Source organism: Podarcis vaucheri, assembly GCF_965113315.1.
Source record: "Podarcis vaucheri genome assembly, chromosome: 5".
Lineage (NCBI taxonomy): Eukaryota > Metazoa > Chordata > Lepidosauria > Squamata > Lacertidae > Podarcis > Podarcis vaucheri.
The window spans coordinates 61,175,549-61,199,730 of NC_138763.1; the positions used below are offsets into that span (position 1 = coordinate 61,175,549).

Here is a 24,182-nt window from a genome sequence, read left to right on the forward strand (position 1 = left end):
TCGCTTTACAGGCCGAGGGAGCCAGCGTACAGCTTCCGGGTCATGTGGCCAGCATGACTAAGCCGCTTCTGGCTAAACCAGAGCAGCGCACGGAAACGCTGTTTACCTTCCTGCTGGAGTGGTACCTATTTATCTACTTGCATTTTGACATGCTTTAAAACTGTTAGGTTGGCAGGAGCTGGGACCGAGCAACAGGAGCTCACCCCGTTGCAGGGATTCGAACCGCCGACCTTCCGATCGGCAAGCCCTAGGCTCAGTGGTTTAGACCACAGTGCCACCCGCTCCCCTGGCCTATATAATAAGCATTTATTGTTTCTGATAATTCATCTCTGTAGACACCTTCTGCGTCAAGGGTTGCATCTGATTTTTGTCCCAATATCTGGATCAACCTTTGGCTGAGATGATCAGAATCCAGGAAATGTCAAAATGGGGTTGTGGCAGTGTTTTGTCCCCTCACTCCTCCTTTCTACTGTGACTTGGCTTCTTCGGAAACCTCAGAGAGAGAGGAGATCCTATTAATCCAACCTCTAAAAGATTGAGATAACTTTAGAATCTTTTCTAGAAGAAATTGAGCTCTTCAAGATCAGATTTATTTGTAGGAGATGAAACCAGGGAGTGTCACTCCCCCGGTACAGAATTTCCCTTCCACCTGCCAGATGTGTGGGCAGAGGGTCATGAAATGCAGTATTTCAGCAGTGGGCATGGAAGGTGGCCAAGGTGGCCCTGGATCCACCAGAAACTACTGGGGTTGCATCTGTAAAGCCCTGCCAACTGGCTGCCCGTTTGGCTTGCCCCTTAAGACTTGGGTTGCCAGTGTGGTATAGTGGTTAAGAGCGGTAGTCTCGTAATCTGGTGAACCGGGTTCGTGTCTCCGCTCCTCCACATGCAGCTGCTGGGTGACCTTGGGCCAGTCACACTTCTGTGAAGTCTCTCAGCCCCACTCACCTCAGAGTGTTTGTTGTGGGGGAGGAAGGGAAAGGAGATTGTTAGCCGCTTTGAGACTCCTTAGGATAGTGATAAAGCGGGATATCAAATCCAAACTCCTCCTTCTCCTCCTCTTCTTTTTCTTTATGACTCAATAGGAGTTGTTTCTTAGTAGGCATGTATTCCTCCAATTGTTTGCCATTGCATAATTATGCTCAAAGTAGCATTTCTATAAGCAGCATACCACTTTGAGACTTCAAAGTTTTAATAGCTTATATCCAATAGTATCCCTCCTGTGATAGAAGGTGGTCTGAGCAGTGGAGGCTTCCATCAGTGGACTGCAAAAGGAAGGCGATTTTTGCATTGTCACTCTCCCTCCATCAACCCACATCACTGCTCCCAAAGCTTCTCTAGAGGGACGCACATGTTTCCTGTTATCCACAATAATTTCTTCTGCAGTAATGCTAATGCATAGTAGTAGTCAGTTAATAGGTTGAATCTCTTCACTTAATTATTTGTCCTTCCCCCTACTTTTTATGCAGATACCTTTTTTTTGACAAGTACATGGTTTTCGAATATAAGCAATTCAAAAATTGTGCAATTATTATGTAATCATGTGCTCATTATTCTACTGTTTTTTAAAAATACAATTTATAGTCTTTGTATCATAACACCAGGAATGTGCAATGCTGATTAATTCAGCCTTCAAGTTTCTTAGACATAAAGTTTCAGCATGACCCAGAATGCCCCTTTCCCACATGCAAATAGGTCATTTCACCATATATGAGAAGTGGCCAATATATTTGTAACAAAAATAGTTGCTGAGCTACAAAAGGATACTTTTCACTGAAAATTTGCATCTCATCCTCTTTTCTGAATAAAATATGCAAGAAGTAACATAAATGGCATACTGTCTCCCCCCCACCCCCTTTTCCCATGAATTGGGTCTTTGATGTTCAAGAGGAACCAGTGTTAAAGAACATCCCTAGAAGGCTGTAGAAACTGTTCCTATTTATGACAAATGTAAAATAGTAAAGATCTAGCTGAATGTGTTGGTGTCATTAGTTTGTGAATCGCATCCTTGAAAATAAATGTGGAGGAGCCAAATCGGTTTAAAAGAAGATAACAAAATGGTTTAAGCTACTTAGGTTGAATGCCAATTATATTTTAATATTCAGCTGAGCATATTTTACTAAGAAAAAAGGCAGTGTCGGCGCATGCATAACTCATTGGCAGCGTCGACCAGCTGTGCCACTCTTCTCTTCGAATCACTTTGTGCATTTTAGTAGCATGGTAATTTAGTAGAGAACTACCTGAGTGATGGCATTTTCAATGAGCAGGTAATCTACAGAGAATTTTTATATGGTTATGAGTTCTGCGCTTCAGCCTGGCAACACAAAAATACATCAAGACCAATTACGGTATCAACTTTCAGCGTGATACCCTTGCCACGCAAGTGCATGTATTTCTGCCCCAGGCATTTCAAATTGCATCTAATTTGAAATCTTTGGGGTTTTAATTAAATTTTAGAATATATGGAATTCTTCATTAGTACCTGCTCTGAATAGCAGATTATACTTCTCAGTCTCTCGTTAAAGTAGTAGGCTGTGGTAAATAGCATGTTCAAGAACTGATCATTTGTGGTGCCTGGATATTGGGAGCAGAAATAGTGAGATGCAAAATAATATCAAAAAGATTATTAGTCCAGTGAGGGACTCTTGATTTGTATTTTAATGGAATTTTACATATCTCTTAATGATTTGCAAATTGTCCTCTGATTATAAGATGCATTAAGATTTTCGTTTAAATGGTGAGACAACCATTAGCAATAAATAAATAAATAAAAATACTGCCTTCTTCTAGAATGCTTCCCTGCAGCAGGATAAATATTGAAAGCATTAACGCCTTTTTGATGTAAGTTATAACACAGCAGTTTGGACCTGTACATGAATGATTGTGGCCTTTCATACATATATTAGCACTTTGAAGTCCATAATTGTCTTTACATGGGTGAGCAATGAATGAAACTGAAACTGCCATTACTTTCAGATAAATAAGAAAAATAAACACCTCTTTACAGAATTAATATTACTTACGCTTCAGTAAGGATTTTAGACCTAGTATGCATGTAAATTCCAATAAGGGTTTAATTTTTAATCCAACGCAATTTGTCGTCTATAAAGAACTCAAATGATTTGCTGGGGGGAAAAGTAAAGATGGATGAGGCTGTGACAGTATTGCAGTTTTGTCCTAAGGATCCAGGAATAATCTTACTATATAATAATTTTGTAAGAGTAAAGTTGTTGTGCTTGGTTCGTGGTGGGCACCGCAAAGTGCAGCATGACAACAGCAGATGGAGCAAACAAAGGAGACAGGCAGGCAGCATCAGTGATCAGACAGGTGAGTGGCCCAAGCAGGTCTTCCCATGTTTCCTCTTGCCCACCTGCTTGCACACAAGCACCACAGGGCAAGCAATCCCCTAGCCCAAGCAAATGGGTGGGTGGTCCAGCCTAGTGTCAGGGGCGTTTCCCAGCCAAAGGAATGTACGTGGCAGATAGTTAACACTTACAGTTGCTTCTACAGCTCTGGAAACCTACGCACAATAATCTAGCATCCAGGCAGCTATTCCCAGGCCTGTGCTCTATGGAGCACTTGCAGCAACAGGGGACCACTCCCCCCCCCTCCACCAGTTTACATACCTTCCCCCTATGGACTACTGAATTTCCATACCTGGATTCACCTTGTTGGCCCTCATCCAGCCCACCACTATTTCTAGGCACTGATCCAGGACTTGCACAGCCACACTTGACTCAGATACAACAGATAAAATAGAGCTGAGTGTCATCCTCATGACGGCACCAGTCCAAATTCCAAATTCTGGTCCACATTCCCTAATTACTGTTCTCAGTACAGTGGTACCTTGGGTTAAGAACTTAATTCGTTCTGGAGGTCCTTTCTTAACCTGAAACTGTTCTTAACCTGAAGCAGCACTTTAGCTAATGGGGCCTCCTGCTGCCACCGCACCGCCACCGCGCGATTTCTGTTCTCTTCCTGAAGCAAAGTTCATAACCCAAGGTACTATTTGTGGGTTAGCGGAGTCTGCAACCTGAAGCGTATGTAACCTGAAGCGTCTGTAACCCGAGGGAGCACTGTAGCTTCATATAGATGTTTAAAAGGATTGAGGACAAGATGGAACCCTGCAGCACCCCACAATACAAATATCAGGTGAGGCAAGGTGAGGTACAGTCACCCAATACCATCCAATGAAATCTATCCTGTGAGTAGGATTGGAACTACTGTCACATATGACCTCCAACTTATGGGCTGCAGAGCTGGTAAGACACCATGATTGATTGTATCAAAAGTCACTGAGAGACTGAGCAGAAACAACAAGGTCACATCACCTTGTCCCTTTCCGGGGGGGGGGGACCATCCACCAGGTTGACCCAGGCTGATTTAGTCCTGAAACAAAACTTAAACTGTGCCAGGGTAATATTAAATATGTCTTTTCCTTTTCACAACAAAGTTACACATCTTGTCTATTAAAACCCTAGTTATCCTGAACTTGCTTCAATACCTTCAAAATGTGCCTCTATTAAGCTTTTGATAGGATGCAAATTAATTTAAATGTGATGGATAACTTTATTTATTAAAATATAGTTGTCTTTTAATCAGATTGTTGCCATAGCAGATATATGGATATATGAAACAAGGCATAATTACCATTCATTCTTTTAACACGGGACCGGTAACTGTTTTAGTACAGACTGCACCCAAAGTTGACAATGGAAAGTATATAGAAAAGTGCCTAGATACTAGAAGGAATCACACCATCAAAGGATGAGTTAAATAGGGCCCTTTTCCCCTGCACAGTGGAGTTACTATTTATTTTTTTCATATTAATAGGACTGACACTACAAGGACATTTTCCAACAAATGCAATAATGGTGATGGTTTTCTAGATTGGACATATAAAATACAAGCAAATAATAGTTTCACTGTCATGCCATTGTAGTTGGACCTTTTCTTCGGTCTGAAGTTTTAGCTGCTATTGTTTCTGTCTGATACATGTAAATAAGGTCATTTTAAAATATAATTTTTAAAAATAATGCTGTGCCTATCCTTTGTTACTTGTTTTCTATTTGGCTGATATAAAACTTGGGAAAAGGGGAGGCAATTTATGTTCCACTGTAGTGTTGTCCAACTGATGCAGAATACTTCTGCAAGGTATTCGCTCAAATTCAAATTCTGTGAGAGGTGGTAAATCTCTTGAGTTTGTCTAGCACAGGGTGGGGAACCTGTGGCCCTCCAGATACTGTTGGAATCCAACTCCAGTCAGTCCCAGCCAGCATGGTCGGTGATCAAGGATGATGGGATTTGTAGTCCACAGCTTCTGGGGGGACCACAGTTTGTCTACATCTGGTCTAACATATGTCTGAGTAGGAGTCTTGTTAGATTAATTATTTTGTTGCTAATAAAAATATTGTGGAAGTAGTCATAACTACGGCTTGCCTCTTGGGTAAAACAAAGACTCACCTGTGGCTCTAGAAATGAAAATTGCATACACCGCCTATTTTGTGCATGTTTGATTGATGTTTGTTGCATAGGCCTTTTGGAACTCCTGTGTACACATGTATTTTGATGCATGAGCAGCATAAAGTTGTATAGGACCTTTTGAATCACTCTAGAATTCAGCATACACACGTTGCAATGCCCATTTTTATGACTTTGAATTTGGAAGTGGCCCAAAATTGACTCCCTTGCCAAGTAGTAAAAGGATTATTTGTTCCTTAAGTGGGATTTTGTATGGCATGTATAGGCCTGGAGCAGATTTCTGCAGCTGAGTTATAAACCCTTAAATATGGGTCTTATTATAGAAATGCTGACATTCCTGTTGGAAGTGTTAGGGCTGCAAATGATTAGACTTCAACTGTTGTATAAAGCCTTAGATACTCTTGTCACATGGAGACATACTGGTTTAGTGGTACCTACAATATTATGAACCCCTGTTGGTCTGACTGGAAAAAAACGCTGACATTAAAACCTCAAAATTAAAACTTTTAACTGTGTGTTAGCTTACTTGTGTGCTATTTCCTCTTTTCATTAAGAGTGAAGCAGAATGAGTCACTTGAAAATGTTAACATCCTGTATGTGTCTTATAGAATCTGTCAGGAATTATCCCCTCTCAGATTGTTTAATCAAGGCATTAATGCTTCTAGAACAGTTGCAGTGCATATTCATTCTAAAGATTCATTCCTCATGTCAGAGATCAGAATTGCATTCCATGTAGGCAGGAGTTTGGAGGCAGGTGAAGGAGAGTGTTGCAAAGGGTCTTTAAAACGCAAAAAAGGAAAAAAGCAGCACACTAATAGCACAGCAGAGGCTATTGATTCAACCATGTTAATCAAAATAGTGGCAAAATGTGAATTTTTGTGCTGAAGTGTCGAAAGCTTAAAAATTTACCAGTAAGAGATAGACTTGTGGTGCAACAAAAGAGAGGTAATTTCAGCCAAGTGGGTGCTGGTCATCCGGTGGCATTGGCCTTGTCCATTGATTCACTTGCACATAGAATAATAAAACTGTAGAGTTGGAAGGACATCTAGTCCAAACCCCTGCAATGCAGGAATCTCAGCTTAAAGCACCCATGACAGAGGGCCATTCAACTTCTTAGGAGGTTCTTGAGTAGAATTGGGAGAAGAATTCTTAGCTCTATGGTACAGTGGTATATTGTTTGGAGTGCCAGATGAGGTTAGAGATTAAGGGAAGAGACGATACAGTATATGCATGGGTGGGGGAGATATAAATTGGGTTCAAACTCCCACTTACCAAAGAGGTTCACTGGGTTACTTTGGGCCTGTATCTCACTGTAACCTACTTCACAGCGTTGTTCTGAGGATAATATTTGGATGAAGCAGGGGGGGACAGTGTATCCCACCTTGAGCTCTTTGGTAGAAAGGTGGGATATAAATGTAATTTTAAAAAATATGTGTCAGGATGGGATGCCCATTAATCTAGTTCTACTACTAAATAAAATTGACTGTTGGTTTTTCCTTGGGCTGTACACCCCGTATTCTACTATGCAGCAGGGGGAAAGTGTTACACCCTATTGACTTCACTAGCGGAGCATTTTGCACAGAAAACATTCTCTTCAGCTTATACTGCCATCCTGTTTCAATGCGGCTTCTTTCACATGTCTTTACTTTAAATAACCCAGAACTAGCTATATCAATTTTCTGTTGAAATTCATGAGACCCTCATTTTATACGCAAAAAAAGGGGCACTGCTAAGATGGGACATGAGCTACCTTTTCCACCACTCTCCCTCCATGCACACAGTTGGGTGCTCAGCAGGGATGACCATATTGTACTAATTCCAGTGCTTTATAATTTATCACACATGTATCCCACCCTTCGTCTGATGGCTATGCTCCCAAGACAACTACAGATCCTGAAATCTGCCTCTGACTGCCCTATGTAAGCACTGTCATTCTAAATTGAACGCTGCCAATTTGTTGAAAGTTTCTTTTTCGGCAATTTTTACAAGCACTAGCAAGGCTAACTAGATATAGCACACTTGGAGAGCAGGAAACCCTACAAGTCAGTTGTGTGTAGTGGAAAAGTCGGGAAACGTTGGCAGTCACCGGGAGGAAGCATTATTGGCTGGTGTGTTCAGCACAGATGTTTTTAAGAGCTCCACCCAGCGAACAATTAGTCTGGCCTTTTTTTATAGAGACAGGGAAGGTACCAAACATTTGTGCTGCATGCTGCAGTTGCCAGCTGTGACAGGCTTCATGGAGCAGTTGAAACAGATGATGCAGTTATGTATAATGAAGCACGCTGATGGCTCAGTTGATAGGATGTTACTAGGCCCTGTAAATTTTAATTTGGGGTTTTGCAACGTTTTAATTCTAAGTGCACAAAGAATTTGTCAGGCTTGTGCAATATGGAAGAGGTCACCACGCTTTTCAGTATAGACAAAACTATAGACTCGGAACATACTGTCAGAAGTGTTACAGTAGAGTTTATTTGTTTAAACTTTTAACAATATTTACTTTGCTACAAAAGTACAGAGTTCTTCCATTGGTACAGTGCCCCCATGCATATCCGGTGTCTCCTCCCCCTTAATTCCTCTCTGAGTTATCAGTAAAACATACGGGGGCGGGGGAGGAAGAGGAAGGTAAGGTGAGGCATACAATCGTACCTTGGTTCTCAAACAGAATGTGTTCTGAGAGACCGTTCGACTTGCAGAACCATTTGAAAACCAAGACGCAGCTTCCAGTTGGCTGCAGGAGTGTCCTGCAGCCAATCAGAAGCTGCGTCGGACATTCAGCTTCCAAAAATCGTTTGGAAACCAGAACACTCACTTCCAGGAGCCAACCGTTCAGGAACCGATTTGTTTGGGAGCCAAGGCGTTTGAGATCCAAGGTACGACTGTATATGATTGCAAAAGAGTGCAACAAACCCTGAGCAAATCATAAATACTTTAAATATTACAGTACTTTTAACAAAGAGGTCAGTCATGATAGAGTAGGATGGCAGTGCCGGGTGTCATGGTTTTTATTCTTCTATGTAGTTAAATATTTTAACTACAATCAATCCGATCCAAAATTAGAGGGAGTTGTTAGAAATGTATGTTCTGAGCTTTGGAAAGCAAAACATTTTTTGTTATTGTTCATTTCATCTGCCGCATCTTAAAAAGATCAGGAGCTGAAAATGTAAGGGATTTAACATGGAACCAGAAAAAAACCTAACTAACTACTTCAGTCTAGTGAAGAATCCTGGGATTGTAATCTTGTTATTCTAGGGCTTTATAATTCCTCCTTTACAGTGATCTCCCACTCCATTGTGGTAAGCGCTTGGGTTTTTAAGACCTTGTATATAATGATTGGAGGGCTTTATGAATACATGTTTAAAAAATGGATGAGAAATACTGTAACTTTTTACAGTGTATATATTACTACATGTACAGTGCTTGTCCAGAGCTCTATTGAACAGACTTGTTGGAACATTCTGCATCAATGCAAAGTTCAAACATGTAATGATATCCATGATCTTTTGACCAGTTTAATATCTGAATAATGAATGAAAGGAAAAGACGTTTCTGACTTTGGAGGCAAAGAAACGAAAAAAGAATCGCTTGAAATAGATTTCCTTGCTACCTCTGCTGCCTCAGTGCTTATCACATCTAACTAGCATTAATGAACTTACTGTACAGCTAATTAGCTACTGCTGGCAATGGCTGTTGCAGCTATTTCTGCTGCTGCTGTTAACAGCTGCTGCTGCAACTACTACTACTACTATTATTTCTGCTTCCACCTGAACTGCATCTTCCTCATTTGAATAGGTGAGAAACCAAAGTCAGCTGCGCAATTTGAGCTAGATTCCATCACTCAAAATTCAGTCACAACTTCTTTTGAATTCCTCAGCTGCCCCGAGGCAAAGGCTCAATGTTGATACTGAGATTAATCCCAAAAGAACCCCTTATTTCTCAGCAGAGAAATTAAAGCTTGCCAGTTTTCCTTTCACCTGTCCTTCTGACAGCTCTGTCAGTAATGATATGCCTTCTACATGGTATAATCCCCGTCCTATGGTAAAGAATAATTTATTAAGAAATTAAGGGGCTTAGCTCCTCTCTGTCGGGTTGGTCTTCAAAAGTTAGCTGATAGCAGAGACAGCATGATTATCAATGAAAAATTATTTAACAGTACCTTGGGGCTTTTTTAGACAAAGCCTAATAAGTCACATGGGTAGATATCAATCAAATGTATCCCCCTTAGATTTTGTAAATATTCCCTGAAGTTAAGTCAAATTATGTTGATTATATGGCTCCTCTTCTTGCAGTTCAGTGTGACTGTGGGGCACAGTCCTAGTTTAGGAGAAACGTATTTTTAGAAGCATGGGAGAGGCGTGATATGTTTGCTAATAAAGCTGACACAGTTCGCATTCAGCTTTTTTTTGAATCTTAGAAAGGCCAACAAGGCGGTAGCAATATGTTTTATAATAGACTGTATATCGGCGCACTTTGAGTTACTGGCCATGTTTATGTATACACTGATGGCACCTTAATGCATTTTTAATGGCTATTAGTATATTTAGTATAATGTGCTCGTGCATAAAATATGTATCATGCATCATCCCTTTGCGCTCTTTTGTTGTGTTTAAAGGCACAAAAGGAAAGGTGCGACTTGACATTGTCCTAACTGTCATTTACAATCTGGGCATGATGAAGGGACCTTCAGCATCTGAAACACTGCTGTGCGTGAATTGATGAAGTTGTGTCATTTCAAATCAGATTTCTTCCTAGCTTTTTATTGTTTTGATAACAAGGTTATGCCCTGGAGAAGACATGAGCTTCAGTGAGTCTGCAAATGTGCAAAACAAGTTTGTTCACTTCTTGCTGTTGAGTGTGCTATTTCAGGAATACCATCATCACATGCCTATTAAGTTTTGAGGCATTTATAACAGGAGGGGCAGGAGAGAGCGATCTCCAAAGTAGAAAACAATGTCTGTGGGCTTCATTTCTAACTAAAAATACAGAGATAACGTCTAACTTCCTTTATCTGTTTGTCTTTTACTGAAGTGCCTAACACAGTAAGGCAAGCTATTAATAACCACCAAATGTTCCTTCAGCTATTTTGCTTTTGTTTGAGTGACAATTACGTGAGCTTAAGTTGGCACATGTGGCTGCTGTCATGCATTTTGGTGTTTCAACTGAGTGAGAATCATGGTTGCTGCCAAATAAACGTTAGTGCATTTAAAGGTTTGTCTGATTTGGGCGGGGGGCACTTTTATTTGAAAATTGTCAATTTTGTCAAAATGATTTAAATTGATCTGTCATCAGGTGGTTAGAGGCTGGGGGTGGAATTTCGCTGGTGAGTTCCTCATTTCTCATCACCTCAGTAAGACAAAGTATTCATTTCTAAGGGCTAACACTACAATATGTCCTAGCAATATGAGGTAGGAGATTGTGTTCCAGTGCACTGAGAACTAGACTGAGATTGTCAGAGCATTTATATTCATGAGAGTGAAATAATGCTTAGCCTGACTAGGCTTCTACATTCCTTAAATGAAAAAGATGCGACATTAACTCTTTGTAACACCTGCTGGCTGAGATTTCCTTAATGTGTGAAATTTAGAAAACGATGAGTTTTGAGTTAGGTTGTTAGCGAAAATATTGTTTTTCTTCACATCCTCCTGCAAGAGTGAAGACAACAAGATCAAAATCCAATCAGCAAGAATGACAATAGTGTTGTATTTTACACAATTCTTTCGTTAGCATTATTATTAAATATATGTTAGCTATGTTGGGGGGTATTGGGGCACTCTTGGTCTCATGCATGCATGAACATTGAAATGCACACTGGCTCGATCATAAGAAACAAATACTAGAACAGTTTCCTAATTCTTTATACTGTTTTAATAGGAAAATGGCAGCAGAGATTACGGTACCCACTGTTATTATACAACGCCAACAGTGTTGGGCTTCAAGAAAGAAAGCAATCCACAGTTGGGCAATACTTTTATTGGGAGAAACCAAAATGTCACAACATAATGAGTAAGCTTTTACATTCTCCAGAAGTCTTCATCAGAGTAGATAGTACACAAAGCCAGGGAAGGGAACAAAAAGCAAGCTCTATTACACAAAGTACAACAATTACCCTAAATGTTGTGGTCTTGGAGTTTACATTTATATTTTCATAGCAGATATTGCAGACTGATCAGATTTGTCTCTTTTAGGTTTTATCAGGTTGTGGGATAATGTCCAGCTGTTAGCCCTATCTGACTCATGTCTTTATGTGAGATACATGGGTTCCTGGTTGGACAGAGAGCAGAAATAAAGCGAAAGTTGGCAATCCCTATATTAGCAACAATAGAGATTAATTTTGGGTGGTTTACTAGGTAAAAGAGTCTGTTGGTGTCAAATCCAACCTAATGGTTGGACTGAATGTAACCACCAAAATGCAAGTCCATCTACAGGCGGTAGAAAACCATATTCCTCTGATTATAGCAGGAATGGGGTTCCTCCGGTTCACAGGTCAATCTTTGCACACCTAGGGCTCCATGTTGGCACATGGAGCCATTTCCCCCCAAATTATGTCTACCCACTCATCAGCTAACATCGCTTGTATTGTCATCTGATGGGTTGAAAGATGAAGTCCTGCTGTGTTGACAGAGAGTGGACACGCTGCTAAATAAGTAGAATGTAATCCCTGTTTAGCAGCTGGTGAAGGAAGGGTTAAATTCTGCTTAGTTCAGCGGAATTCCAATGCAAGCTCCTTCTTGATTAAGGTAGGGATTTGCATGGACCCCCCTGTTGAAAGGGATGTGCTTTTAGTGTGGTGTCAGGTGATGGATAAGTGAATGGCCCCTTCTACTTGTCCAACTGGGCCTGCATGGCCAATCTCAATAAGGATCTAGCTCATAAAGCCAAAGAAAAAAAGCAAGTTTCTCAGTCTGGATTATAGTTTCCATTCATGAAAACTATAAAATCTTGGTGTGATATCTAACCTAACAAAAAGATCTGGAGAACTCTTGAAGACCATTCTGTGGCATTTTGCTTGATCCTAATAAAAGTATTACCCAGTTGTGGATACTGAAGGGAAATTTATGCCCCATGATAAGAGGGCTAAATTTGAACACCATCAGAAACTCAAATATCCTCTCTTCGAAAAACAGTCCACTTGCATGTTTGCTGGGTCTCTGGGCATTTGTTGTATCAGTCATTTTCGGTGATACATCGTTGATCAAAGCAGCAGACCAAAGTTCAGTATGAACTCAGATTTTCTCACCATACATATCTTTTGAGAGGCAAAATATCTATTGTGTCCTTTTAAATAAGGAATGGACTTTTGCCTCTCCGCAGCATCCCCTGTCAGGTAGATTTATCTACAATGTTGGAAGCAGCAGGAACGCAGTCAGAGCTGTAGCGAAGGCGGCAACTAAACTTGCCAAAGGGAAACAGAATGAAAGAAAATAATGCAAGATGAAAGGGGGTTAAAGAAGCCTTGATATCTATCTCGTCCGCAGCTCTCTCTATATATGGTCGGAAAACCAGGCTTCAACTAATGAAGTTGACACTTAAGAAATTGTCATTTTTTAAAAAGAATGTGTTTCCACCTGACCCACAAATTTATATTAGAGGGCATATCTGGAATTTAAACATTTTCATAATCCTGTTGCTCCTCTGTAATTTGTTTGCCTATCCAAAAGCATCAGTTTGCAGCAGAGTCCATACATTTGCAAAAATGACCTGGAAGAAGCTGCTCTCATATGAGAAAACTACGGCTGCTTTGTAATCCTTAACATTGCTCCAAATACCGTATTTTTCTGTCTATAAGACACCCCCATGTATAAGATGCCCCCTATTTTGGGTGAGAGGGACGCGGGTGGCACTGTGGGTTAAACCACAGAGTCTAGGACTTGCTGATCAGAAGGTCGGCGGTTTGAATCCCCGTGACGGGGTGAGCTCCCATTGCTCGGTCCCAGCTCCTGCCAACCTAGCAGTTCGAAAGCATGTCAAGGTGCAAGTAGATAAATAGGTACCGCTCCGGCGGAAAGGTAAACGGTGTTTCCGTGTGCTGCTCTGGTTCGCCAGAAGCGGCTTAGTCATGCTGGCCACATAACCCGGAAGCTGTACACCGGCTCCCTCAGCTAATAAAGTGAGATGAGCGCCGCAACCCCAGAGTTGGTCACGACTGGACCTAATGGTCAGGGGTCCCTTTACCTTTACCTTTTATTTTGGAGGACTCAGATTTATGAAAATGGGGGATGGCCCTGTGTATAAGACGTCCCCTGATTTTTGACATTATTGGGGGGGGGCTAGTCTTAGACACACAAAAATACGGTAATTGGGAATGCAAGTGCCCCTGGATATAACAACAATTATTGAAGACGGGTACTGCCTATGTACAGCTACACTGAATCTCTGTGTGAGAAGAATCTTACTTTGTCGTAAAGTAATACATGAAAGCTAGTTAGGAGCATTTTGAAGACCTTCTGGTGTATATCTTCAATGCATTACCAATGGATTTGTTTATGTTAACAGCAGTCATTGAAACATGCATTCATTGAACACTCATCTAACCTACTGCTCAGCAGGTAGAACCCTTTCTGCCCTTGGGGGGTGAACTGTTTTTCTGCATCCCAGTTTTATAAAGCTGCCCTACCCAGACCTTGCAGGGAAAACAAAGTCTAGGCTTAACCATAAATTTCCCATCTTGGCGGGTTTGGGGTGGGGCAGTCTTGCAACGCTTGGCAGATAAGGGGGGAAAGATGTAACAAGTGCAGCTTGCATTGCTCATAGGTTTGTGTGAGTTCAGTGGAATGTCCTTAGTTTCTTCATTACCTTGGACTATAAACAGAGAATGTGAATATCAGTGCATATTTTACCTATATATTTAGCCATGGCCAATATTTGCATCCATATTGAACATTTGGGAAGGTCAGCCACCTCATTTTGAGTAGATTATATTTTCAGGCACTAGCAGAGAATTTAGTAATAAAATATTTGGCACAGTCACAGAGCTGCTTGCCTTAAACTAATTATTGTGTTTGCTGCCTACAGGATGAAATTAAAATTTCAGATACATTTATACACACACAGAGAGAGAGAGAGAGAGAGAGAGAATGATTTTATAAACATGCACAAGCATCATTTAAAAATGTATCTGAAATGTTAATTTCATCCTGTAGGCAGCAAACACAATACAGTGGTACCTCGGGTTACATATGCTTCAGGTTACATAGGCTTCAGGTTATGGACTCCGCTAACCCAGAAATAGGGCTTCAGGTTAAGAACTTTGCTTCAGGATGAGAACAGAAATCATGCTCCGGCGGCGTGGCAGCAGCAGGAGGCCCCATTAGCTAAAGTGGTGCTTCAGGTTAAGAACAGTTTCAGGTTAAGTACGGACCTCCAGAACGAATTAAGTACTTAACCCGAGGTACCACTGTAGTTATTTTAAGGGAAGCAGCTCTGAGACCGTCACACACACACACTGAATTCTCTGTTAGCGCCTGAAAATATGCAAGTGGTGTGTGCATGGGGCATGTATGAGCGTATGAGTGTGGGGTGGCGCCTCCCACTACCTTGTTAGGTATGCATTTTTGAGTCTGCTCTGGATCAATATGAGCAGTACCAAATAACATACCTCCCCAGCCCTGTCCACTCTTTTGTTGGCCACGCTCCACCACTGGCATGCAGCCTCCTGTGGTGAGGGCTGGGCCCAAGTGAATGCAGACTTCGGGCTTTAAAAAAAAAGCTTCCCAAATCTTGCTTTACATTTACTTACAATGACTATCCACTGGTCATTTTGTAGTCTCTCTGTAGAAATCCACCTGGATTTTTACTAACCTAAATAGTTTGGTTTCATCCATAAACTTGTCTGTCCTACTGCTCGCCCCGGTTTTCAGATTAACTAGTCACAGTACAGAAATGGGGGGAGGGGGCTGGTGGCGCTTGTTTACTTCATTGCAAGAACTGTTCCTTTGTTCTTGCCCTGTGCTTGCTGTCTTTTAATGTTGCACTCCTAACATTTTTATGCAAGCTGCTTTTATAACATCAGCCTGCTTTTGATTCCAGTTGGCTTCTGCTGTGGTGGTGCACTGCTTTTGTGCCGCACAGAATATATCTTCAGGACCTGCCCCGAGGAGTCATTAACCTGACAGGGAGACTGCCGGGGGGGGGCGGAGGGGGGGCAGTTGCCATCAGCTGAGCCTGCTGTGGGTGGCTGCAAGACTACATTTCCCAGTATGCATCACATGAAAGGATGGAAAGCTTAAGTCAAGAGCAAACTGATAAGAGCCCCCTGTTTCCAAAATTAATTATCAAAATTCACCTTGTAAAATCAAAAGGCAGGCAGAGCAGCGCGTGGGGGCAGAGCCCAACCCACAGAAGAATAATGAAATGGAATGGGGGGAATCCACTCTTCCCTTGTTGCAATTGGATTTCAAAATAGGCCTTTCTAAAGAAATGACAGTAAACAAAATCTGTTTGCCTAAGGAAACTCTCCTAGCAATCAGCTAGTAACACAACTCCATGTGCTAATGAACCCAAAGCTGTTAATATGGTTTCTTCAGTTAAATTGATTCATGAATTTTGAAGAGAACATTATCTAATGAATTTTCTTTGAATAGAAAGCAATTAAAAGGACAAATCAGTCTGATTAACCCCAAAGTCACCCTAGTGCCACAAATGGTGTACAGTTTGAAATTATATCATAAAAAACTAGAGCAGATTTGCTATCTCTTCGCCCTCTACTAATCCATGTAAATTAATGAACAACAAAGTTAATTTCTTTGATGACCCTTTTCTAGTATCACCTGGATTATGCTGATGTTTAATTTGCTTAATGTTATAATAAAAGCTAAACAGATTTTTTTTCAATGAAGTGATTATCATTCTGTTCAGTTAAGAAGTGATTTTTTTAAAATATTATTTAAAACAAACATAAAAGTAGGTGGGTTTCAGAACAAAGAGAGAACACTTTTCCCAGACTGCGTATTGTGTGAATGACTTTTTTGTTATATTGATAGAATAGAAAAGTAATTTATTCTCCTGAAAATCTTGTTTGTTAGCCTCAAAAGCACTGCCTGCCATTTCAGCTTGAGCTTCCTCACTGCCATTGTCTTTCAAGTAGAAGTTTTCTTTTGGGGGGGGTGATCCATGGTAAGGTGAACTCTCTAGTTTGCGTGTTTGATGATTCAGTGTGCCTTTTTAACTCTCTGCTTGGATGCAAGGTGGAGGAAGAAACATGGGGAAATGCAGCTCAGAGCAGATGTGAAATTCCCCCATTTTCTCACCATAGTGAGGTGAATGAGGCTGTTATGTTTCTACCTAGGCATAGTGCATCAAACTCTTCTTTTTTGTTTCAACTGCTGAGAGGGAAAAGTGGTGGACTAATGCTCTCTTTTCCAAAGACACTCTCTGGGCCCATGTGGACACAGTCAGTAACGTAAATTTTTCCAACACACCAGCTTGGCAGAACCCTTTTGGTTATCGGCCTTCAAACATTTCAGCAGCTGATTGGGATGACTCTACAAGAAAAGCAGCTCCTAAGGTATTCTTGTACAGTTCAAAAACCAAGGCACCACTTCTGATTGGCTGCAGGAGCTTCCTGCACTCAATCAGAAGCCGCACAGGATGTTCGGCTTCCGCAAAAACGTTTGCAAACCGGAACACTCATTTCCGGGTTTGTGGCGTTCAGGAGCCGATTTGTTCGGGAGCCAAGCCGTTCGACTTACCAAGGTACCACTGTAATGTTTAAAGTAGGTCTATGTGTGTTAGACTTGGGCAGCGAAGGTGCACCACAGTTTCAGACTGCTGCAACGGTGCCTCTAGTTGGATCATGCCTGGTCAACCACAGGCAATTTTTAATCACCATAGATCATGGGTAGGCAAACTAAGGCCCGGGGGCAGGATCCGGCCCAATCACCTTCTAAATCCGGCCCGTAGACAGTCCTGGAATCAGCATGTTTTTACATGAGTAGAATGTGTGCTTTTATTTAAAATGCATCTCTGGGTTATTTGTGGGGCCTGCCTGGTGTTTTTACATGAGTAGAATGTGTGCTTTTATTTAAAATGCGTCTCTGGATTATTTGTGGGGCATAGGAATTCGTTAATATTATTTTTTTCCAAAATATAGTCCAGCCCCCCACAAGGTCTGAGGGACAGTGGACCGCCCCCCTGCTGAAAAAGTTTGCTAACCCCTGCCATAGATGAATGTCTCATTATGTGCCAGCAGCTACATTAGCAGGTTGCCATGTTCTTTTGCTTCCCTCCATGCCTTATTAAGAACAATATGAAAATCAAGTGTAACTAGACAGAAAATTAATAAGTCATTTCTAACAGGAGTTTTTTTTCTTCTTCCCCCATTTAAATGTGCAGCAAATTTTCAGAGACACGGGCAGTTTCTGATATCTAGAATGCTAAATGGTAGCTAGAGGGTCTTTGCTGGGGGTAAAATAAAAAATAAAAACAGTCAGCTAGGGTAATACAGTCTGCTGGCTGTAGGGCTTCCTTTATAGTGTGACCCAGCTGAAGTTTGAAATTAGGAAATACAAGCTTTATAAAATAAGTACCGCCAGTTATTCCCTTCCTCCCCCTCTTTTTTTTTTTTTTAATTTGACTGTATGCTAATTTATACTCTGCCAGTTTAATGGGAAAGCACATTGTATGTGTTAACAGGATAATTGTACTGGAAGCAAATTAAAAATATAGGAAAATCAAAGCACTGAATGCCTTTTTAATAGTGATCAATTACTTGGAGCACAGTCTCTAATAATCATGAATTTAAATATAGAACACAATAATAGAACTGATTGGTGTGCTAATTCAAAAGAGAAAATGTTGCTCTTCATACCCTAGTTTAAATGTCAGTCTTCCTGACTATTTTTATCTTGGGTAGATTAAAAAAAAAAAAAGCCTTGCTTCTGAACATTGTGTTGCTTCTTCCTTTTTTATTTTTCTTTTATTTTTCCTTTTCAGCTTCATTCACCAGAGAAGTGTTGTGGACCCTGTTGAGAGATGTGAAATTTGGAGAGGCAGTTTCTTACAAGCAATTAGCGGACCTGGCAGGCAACAGCAAGGCAGCCAGAGCTGTGGGAGGAGCAATGAGAAGCAATCCTGTAAGTTCATGTCAACTTTTAAAATAAAGTTGATGGAAGATGGTGGTTTTAGATAGAAAGCTTTGCGGGCTAAATGTCATTAGATTAAATATATCTGCTGTGAAAACTACTCTACCCATGAGTAATAAGGTCAGTAAGTGTTTTTAATCAGCATTAATGCATAAACCAGTTTAATATGATTTATTTCCCCCATCATTTATTTGAAATAGGAGTGCTGCATTTATTTAAATGCATCCACCTGTACAAATTTAGTTCATTTTCCTTTCTTTTTCTTCAGTGAAATAAAAGGCTTATGCTTTTTGGATAGGTACTAGTCCCACTCAGGGATGAGATCGTCTTTTAGATTCTTAATAGCATTAGGGTGGTGCGGAGGTAACACATTTTGTTTCATTACCTGCAAACAGTTCTGGTTACATGAGCTCATATGGTATGAAAGGGCAAAATGCCCTCTGCACTCATATAGGAACAAGTTTGACTTGGATCCCCAATGTGTCAGGTTCTGGATTTTGGGAGAGAGGCACGTTCCAGCCTCCTTCTCCGTATTCCTGTGGCATAGCTCCATTAAAGACGCTCACCAATTTAGGCAATGTAGAACACAGCCTTTTAGTTGTAGCAAGCTAGGGATATAATTATACATTAGTTTAGTCATTTTTGCCCCATTAGTGACGTGTGTCTGACAATTGCCTCAGATATTTTTTAATTTCATATTATTACCTTGGCATGAGAATTGGCTGACATTTGTTATTGTGACCTATGTTGTAAGTGTGAAGCTATCTAGGTGCTGGCACAAAGTTTTAGAATGACCTTACTGATTTGCTTTCATTATCAAAGGACAGGGAAGGGGGGTGGGAAGGATTCTGGCCATGTAATGCTTTGCTTTGGTTTGCATTTCTCCCTTTATGGGGAGAAAAGGCCCCTAAATAGTAGCAGCATCCCCATCATATATTTTCTCTGCAGCATTTAATTGCATTTTGATGCAACAACTGATCCAAAGCCCTGCAGCCTTTTGAACTTCGTGTACTAGCACCAGAGCTAATGGTTCAGTGGTATCAATCAATCATCCATCCATCACTATGTTGCCCAAAGAAAGGCAGAAGCAGCCAGGGCTAAATCTGAACCAGAATTTTCCATGCCAGAGCTCAGTCCTAGAACCTGAAAAGCAATATTTTTTTAATGCTTTTGAGTCATGATACCCCACATTCAAACACTGAAGTCTGGGGTGCATGGGTACTGGTCATGTGGGGCAACTTGGCAGAGCTGAGTCCTGGAACAGCTAGTATCTAGAATTCTGATTCTGATTCTGAGTGAGAATGGGAAGGTTTGTCTGGTATGTTGTTCTTGCCATTTACCTTCAAGACTCATTTGCACTCAATATGACTGCTACTATCATGAGTCTCTTCCACCGCTACACAGCTTGGGCATAGATTGGAAGAAGCTAAAGCTACATATAGAGAGAGTATGAAGCTAATTCAGACATCTCCACCTTAGCATACAGCACTTGCTGTAGTCCATAAAATTTCCTTCATGCTCACCATGAAGCTTCTCAATTCTGAGGTAGGCTTTGAGGACCTGTGCCTTGTGTTGACCAGCAGGACAGATTGGAGCTGTTGGTGTTGTACCATCCACTTTGTTGCCTGAGGTGGGCTGAAGTGTGGTGTTGGAAAACCCCAGGGTGCTAGTTCTGGGAGACTTCAATATTCACGCCAAGCCTACCTTGACTATACCAGCTCAGGATTTCATGTCAACCATGGGGTTGTCACAAGTTTTCATCATAGGGTAGGACACAGCCTTGATACAGGGTGTGAGTGGAGTTGGCTGAATAGGAGAGGGGTGGATTTTCTCCATTATCATAGACAAGCCATTGTCTGGTGAAATGTTGGTTTTACAGCTCCAATCCCCATCTACAAGGGCCTGGGGCCCATTAGGCCGACTCACCCCTGGAAAGGTATGGAATCCCAGGGATTCCCGAATGCCACTCACCCCTGGAAAGGTATGGAATCCCAGGGATTCCTGAATGCTATGGAGGATTTTCCACAAACCAAAGCTGGTGATCCTCTCAATGCCTTGGTGTTGCTATGAAATAGTGAAGAGTGTCAGGCTGTTGACCTGATTGCTCCTGGGGCCCCCTCTGACACTGTGGAGCCTGGTAGGCTTCCTTGTTTTCCAGGGAAAAGGCTAGAGGACAAATGGTGTAAGAGTCAAAGTGCAAAGTTGATCAGAGCACAGAGCCATGCCTCCTACATGGCGGTGAAGGTGGCAGATAAGGCTTACTTTTCTGCCTACATTACATCCTTGAGTAGTGGGCCAGCTAGCTGAGAGGGGCTGGCCAGGTAGGTCCAGGGAGTGGTTAACTCATCTTGGTGTGTGGGTGAGTGAGGTGCCTGGTTCCTTGAAGGGGGGTGGTAGGGTGGCTAACTAGTAAAGAAGATCTTCCTGGACCCTGAAGAACTTGACAACTACTCCCTGGTCATTAATATCCCTTTTATGGGTAAGGTACTTGAAAGGGTGGAGGCAGTCCAGTTGCAGATACTCTTGGAGGAAACTGATTATCTCAACCCATTTCATTCTGGGTTTGGGCCCAGTTTGGGGATGGAATTGCCCTTGGTTGCCCTGGTTGTTGTTGTTTAGTCATTTAGTTGTGTCTGACTCTTCGTGACCCCATGGACCAGAGCCCGCCAGGCACTCCTGTCTTTCACTGCCTCCCGCAGTTTGGTCAAACTCATGCTGGTAGTTTCGAGAAAACTGTCCAACCATCTTGTCCTCTGCCGTTGCCCTGGTATGTGAGCTTATTCAGGAGCAGAACAATGCAAGAATATTGTAGGATAATGACTCAAAGACAAGCATTTTCTGCTGTTGCCCCTGATTCGTGGCGTGACCTTCCCTCTACCATATGTGAAGAGGAACCAGCAGTTGCTTCAGATGTTTTGCAAATACTTCTCTTTTTGTCCATGTTTTTCCAGATCTAGAACATCAGACTCTTTTTTTTTATGTCTATGAATCTTTGTATTATGTGCTTTTAGGCTGTTGTCTCATTGGTTTTAGGTTGTATTTTGTTTCACTAGATATTGTTTCTGTATTGTACATAGAGTATTCCACTTAGAGATTTTTTAAAATGCTAAGCATTTTATACATGCTCTTATAAATAAATACCAAATTAAACTGTAAAAGTTTTGCAAATACTGCACTTAACATTATAACAAAATATATAAAATTATTTCCATCAGTCTAGATTTCAGTGCATACATGAAACTCTTCTTTAATCAAGAAGACAGCTCTATGAATGGATGCCTTTGCACGCCTAGAGCTTGTCCTCTGAATTGACATGAATGTGGACAATATAGGCATTGGAGCCCATGGACCCACAAGAGATTGCTTAATTAGTATAGTGCTTTTTGCAGAAAGAATACATATTATTGGGCTATTGCAAAGCATTTCATTGCATTCACAAAACACAATGCAACCAGTATATATAAAATCAGTGCTTTTTTCTGGGGGGACATGGGGGGATGCATACCCCTAAACATTTTGTGAATTTAGGCTTGGCCTCATTGAAGGGCAGTATTTCAATATGAGTAGGGAAATGAGAGTAGCCCTAAACTTTTTTTTTAGAAAAAAGACACTGTATAAAATGACCTTATTTACAATTTGTACAGACACCAGTCCAAATTGTCTTTGCTAATATAGGAAAATGTGATCTTGTGAGGATCTGGAATTGGAGTGTTACTAGAAATCAGACTTTTTAAAAAGGCTATGAGAGTCGATATTTCTAATATCCCTGATTTGTTTCCCTAAGAAAAAGTGTTATTTCACACTGCAGATCTTGCCCACTTAATTTCTGGAGTGTGCATTCTACAGGTCTCCTTTTGTAGTTAGGTTGATCACATAATTCATACACTGACCTTCAACTTTATGAGAAGGTGGAAAAGGTGCCGGCAGCAGCTGAGAGATGCAACATCTTTGCTTTAAATTATGCCAAGGACTTGGTGGAGATGGCTCACCTTTTTGTGAAGAAAACTTCAAATAGTTTACTGCAGTTTAGATGGATTGTGATGGCTGCAGTCCTTAAAAGGAACCCATAAAGTTCAATTAAAAATCTCATTAGAATAGGATGGGAAGATCAAAAAGAAATCATACAGACCCCTGGGAATTGGAGAATGTTGGGCTGATTAGTCCAGGACTATCATAAATGATTCTTCTATGACTTAAATATCGTATGTTCAGTAGAACTGCTAGTACAAGCTGCAGTAACTGCCTAGGATTTTTGTTGTTGCCAATTTTATATGCTTATGTTATCATTCAAGCTAAAACCTGACACTAACATCGATCTAGCATAAGTGAAGTGTGTTATTCAGTCAAAATGTTTAAAACATTCAAGACTGAATGGAGTAATTGTGCATTTAAGAGAAGATTGTGAAGCATTGATTTGGAATGTGGTACGCACATAAACCTAGTTGTGCATTAATTCCTTAGGTGGCTAGCAATAAAACTGGAACACATGCTGGTTCATATTACAGTATTTGTTTCTATCACAGAACAGGGGGGAGAAAAAGCAATAGGACATGAACAAACCGAAAGATTATTTTTTGCTAAGTGTGATTTCTGTTGTGTGTTATAACTTGATATTTCAGCTGTTTCCATTATGGCCTCCCTGATCTATTTTTGACAGTTTGGCAGCTTTCTGTAACTATTCAGTCTATCAACCAGTATAATAGGATGGTCAGTTTTCCGCTGTATCAAATTGAAAACCCCTAACAAGCAGAGCATCACAGTTGTGCAACATTCTGTTCCATCCTCAGACTGAAATTGCTAAATGCAGTTCAAAAGCAATCAATACATTGTGCAGGGAGTTTTTTCCCCCTCACCTTTTTCTAAACAAACACATTATTGAGGAGTTAGTTTATTCACAGATTGCCACGAGCGTTAATGACCACCCTGAGTCTTGTTCTGCCAGTCACCTAGCTGGCTGTTGATAAAGATTTAGCATCATGTTCTAAGTGTCAAGCCTGTCAGTAGTGCTGAACCATTTGACCAGAAGAAAAAACGCAGAGGGAGCTATTGATTACAGCTTCTCAGTGTCACTTGTTCACCAGGATTTAGGTATTGATGAGGCTGCGAGTGAAAACAAGCTCTTTCCCTTGTGGGCCTCTACCCAGAAGAACAAAAGCAAAGTTGGAGAAAATATTCAGCTGGTACCAGAATCAGAGGGATTCCATTATTGATTGAAAGGCCCCTTCATGTTATTTTTTGTTGGAGACAAATCTATGGGTTTGGAAGTTTTATAGCATTTGAGAAAGAGGCACTGTAAGTGATGGATTCATGTATTGGATGAATTAGATTTCCCAGCATGAAAATTTCAATGGGGCTGTAGTAATATGAGCTGCTGAGTTATTGATAAAAATTGCATTAAATGCAACTGAAGCTCTAAAGCAAAAGACTTTGGCAGTATTTTTCCCTCCAAAATATCCTCAGGGCTCTAAAAAAATTTTGTGTGCATTTAATTATTTTTAGTTGGCTAAATGTTGTCACCACAATTAAACCAAAAGGAGGCATTGATCAATCTTGTTAAATGGCACAGATGATATAGTACCTGTAGTGCATTTTTTCACTACTGCTGGGAATCATGCATTCGTAGCATTG

At 40.9% G+C, this 24,182-nt stretch overlaps 1 protein-coding gene across 8 annotated transcripts in view; it reads left to right on the forward strand.

Moving 5' to 3' along the window:
• MGMT (O-6-methylguanine-DNA methyltransferase) overlaps positions 1-24,182 on the forward strand; it is a 189,498-nt gene that overhangs the window by 155,975 nt on the left and 9,341 nt on the right. For all 8 annotated transcript variants that reach the window (XM_082222944.1, XM_082222942.1, XM_082222943.1 and 5 more), the window contains one exon: positions 18,406-18,545. In XM_082222944.1, coding sequence (XP_082079070.1) covers positions 18,406-18,545 — 140 coding nt within the window. The remainder of the gene's footprint in view (positions 1-18,405; positions 18,546-24,182) is intronic.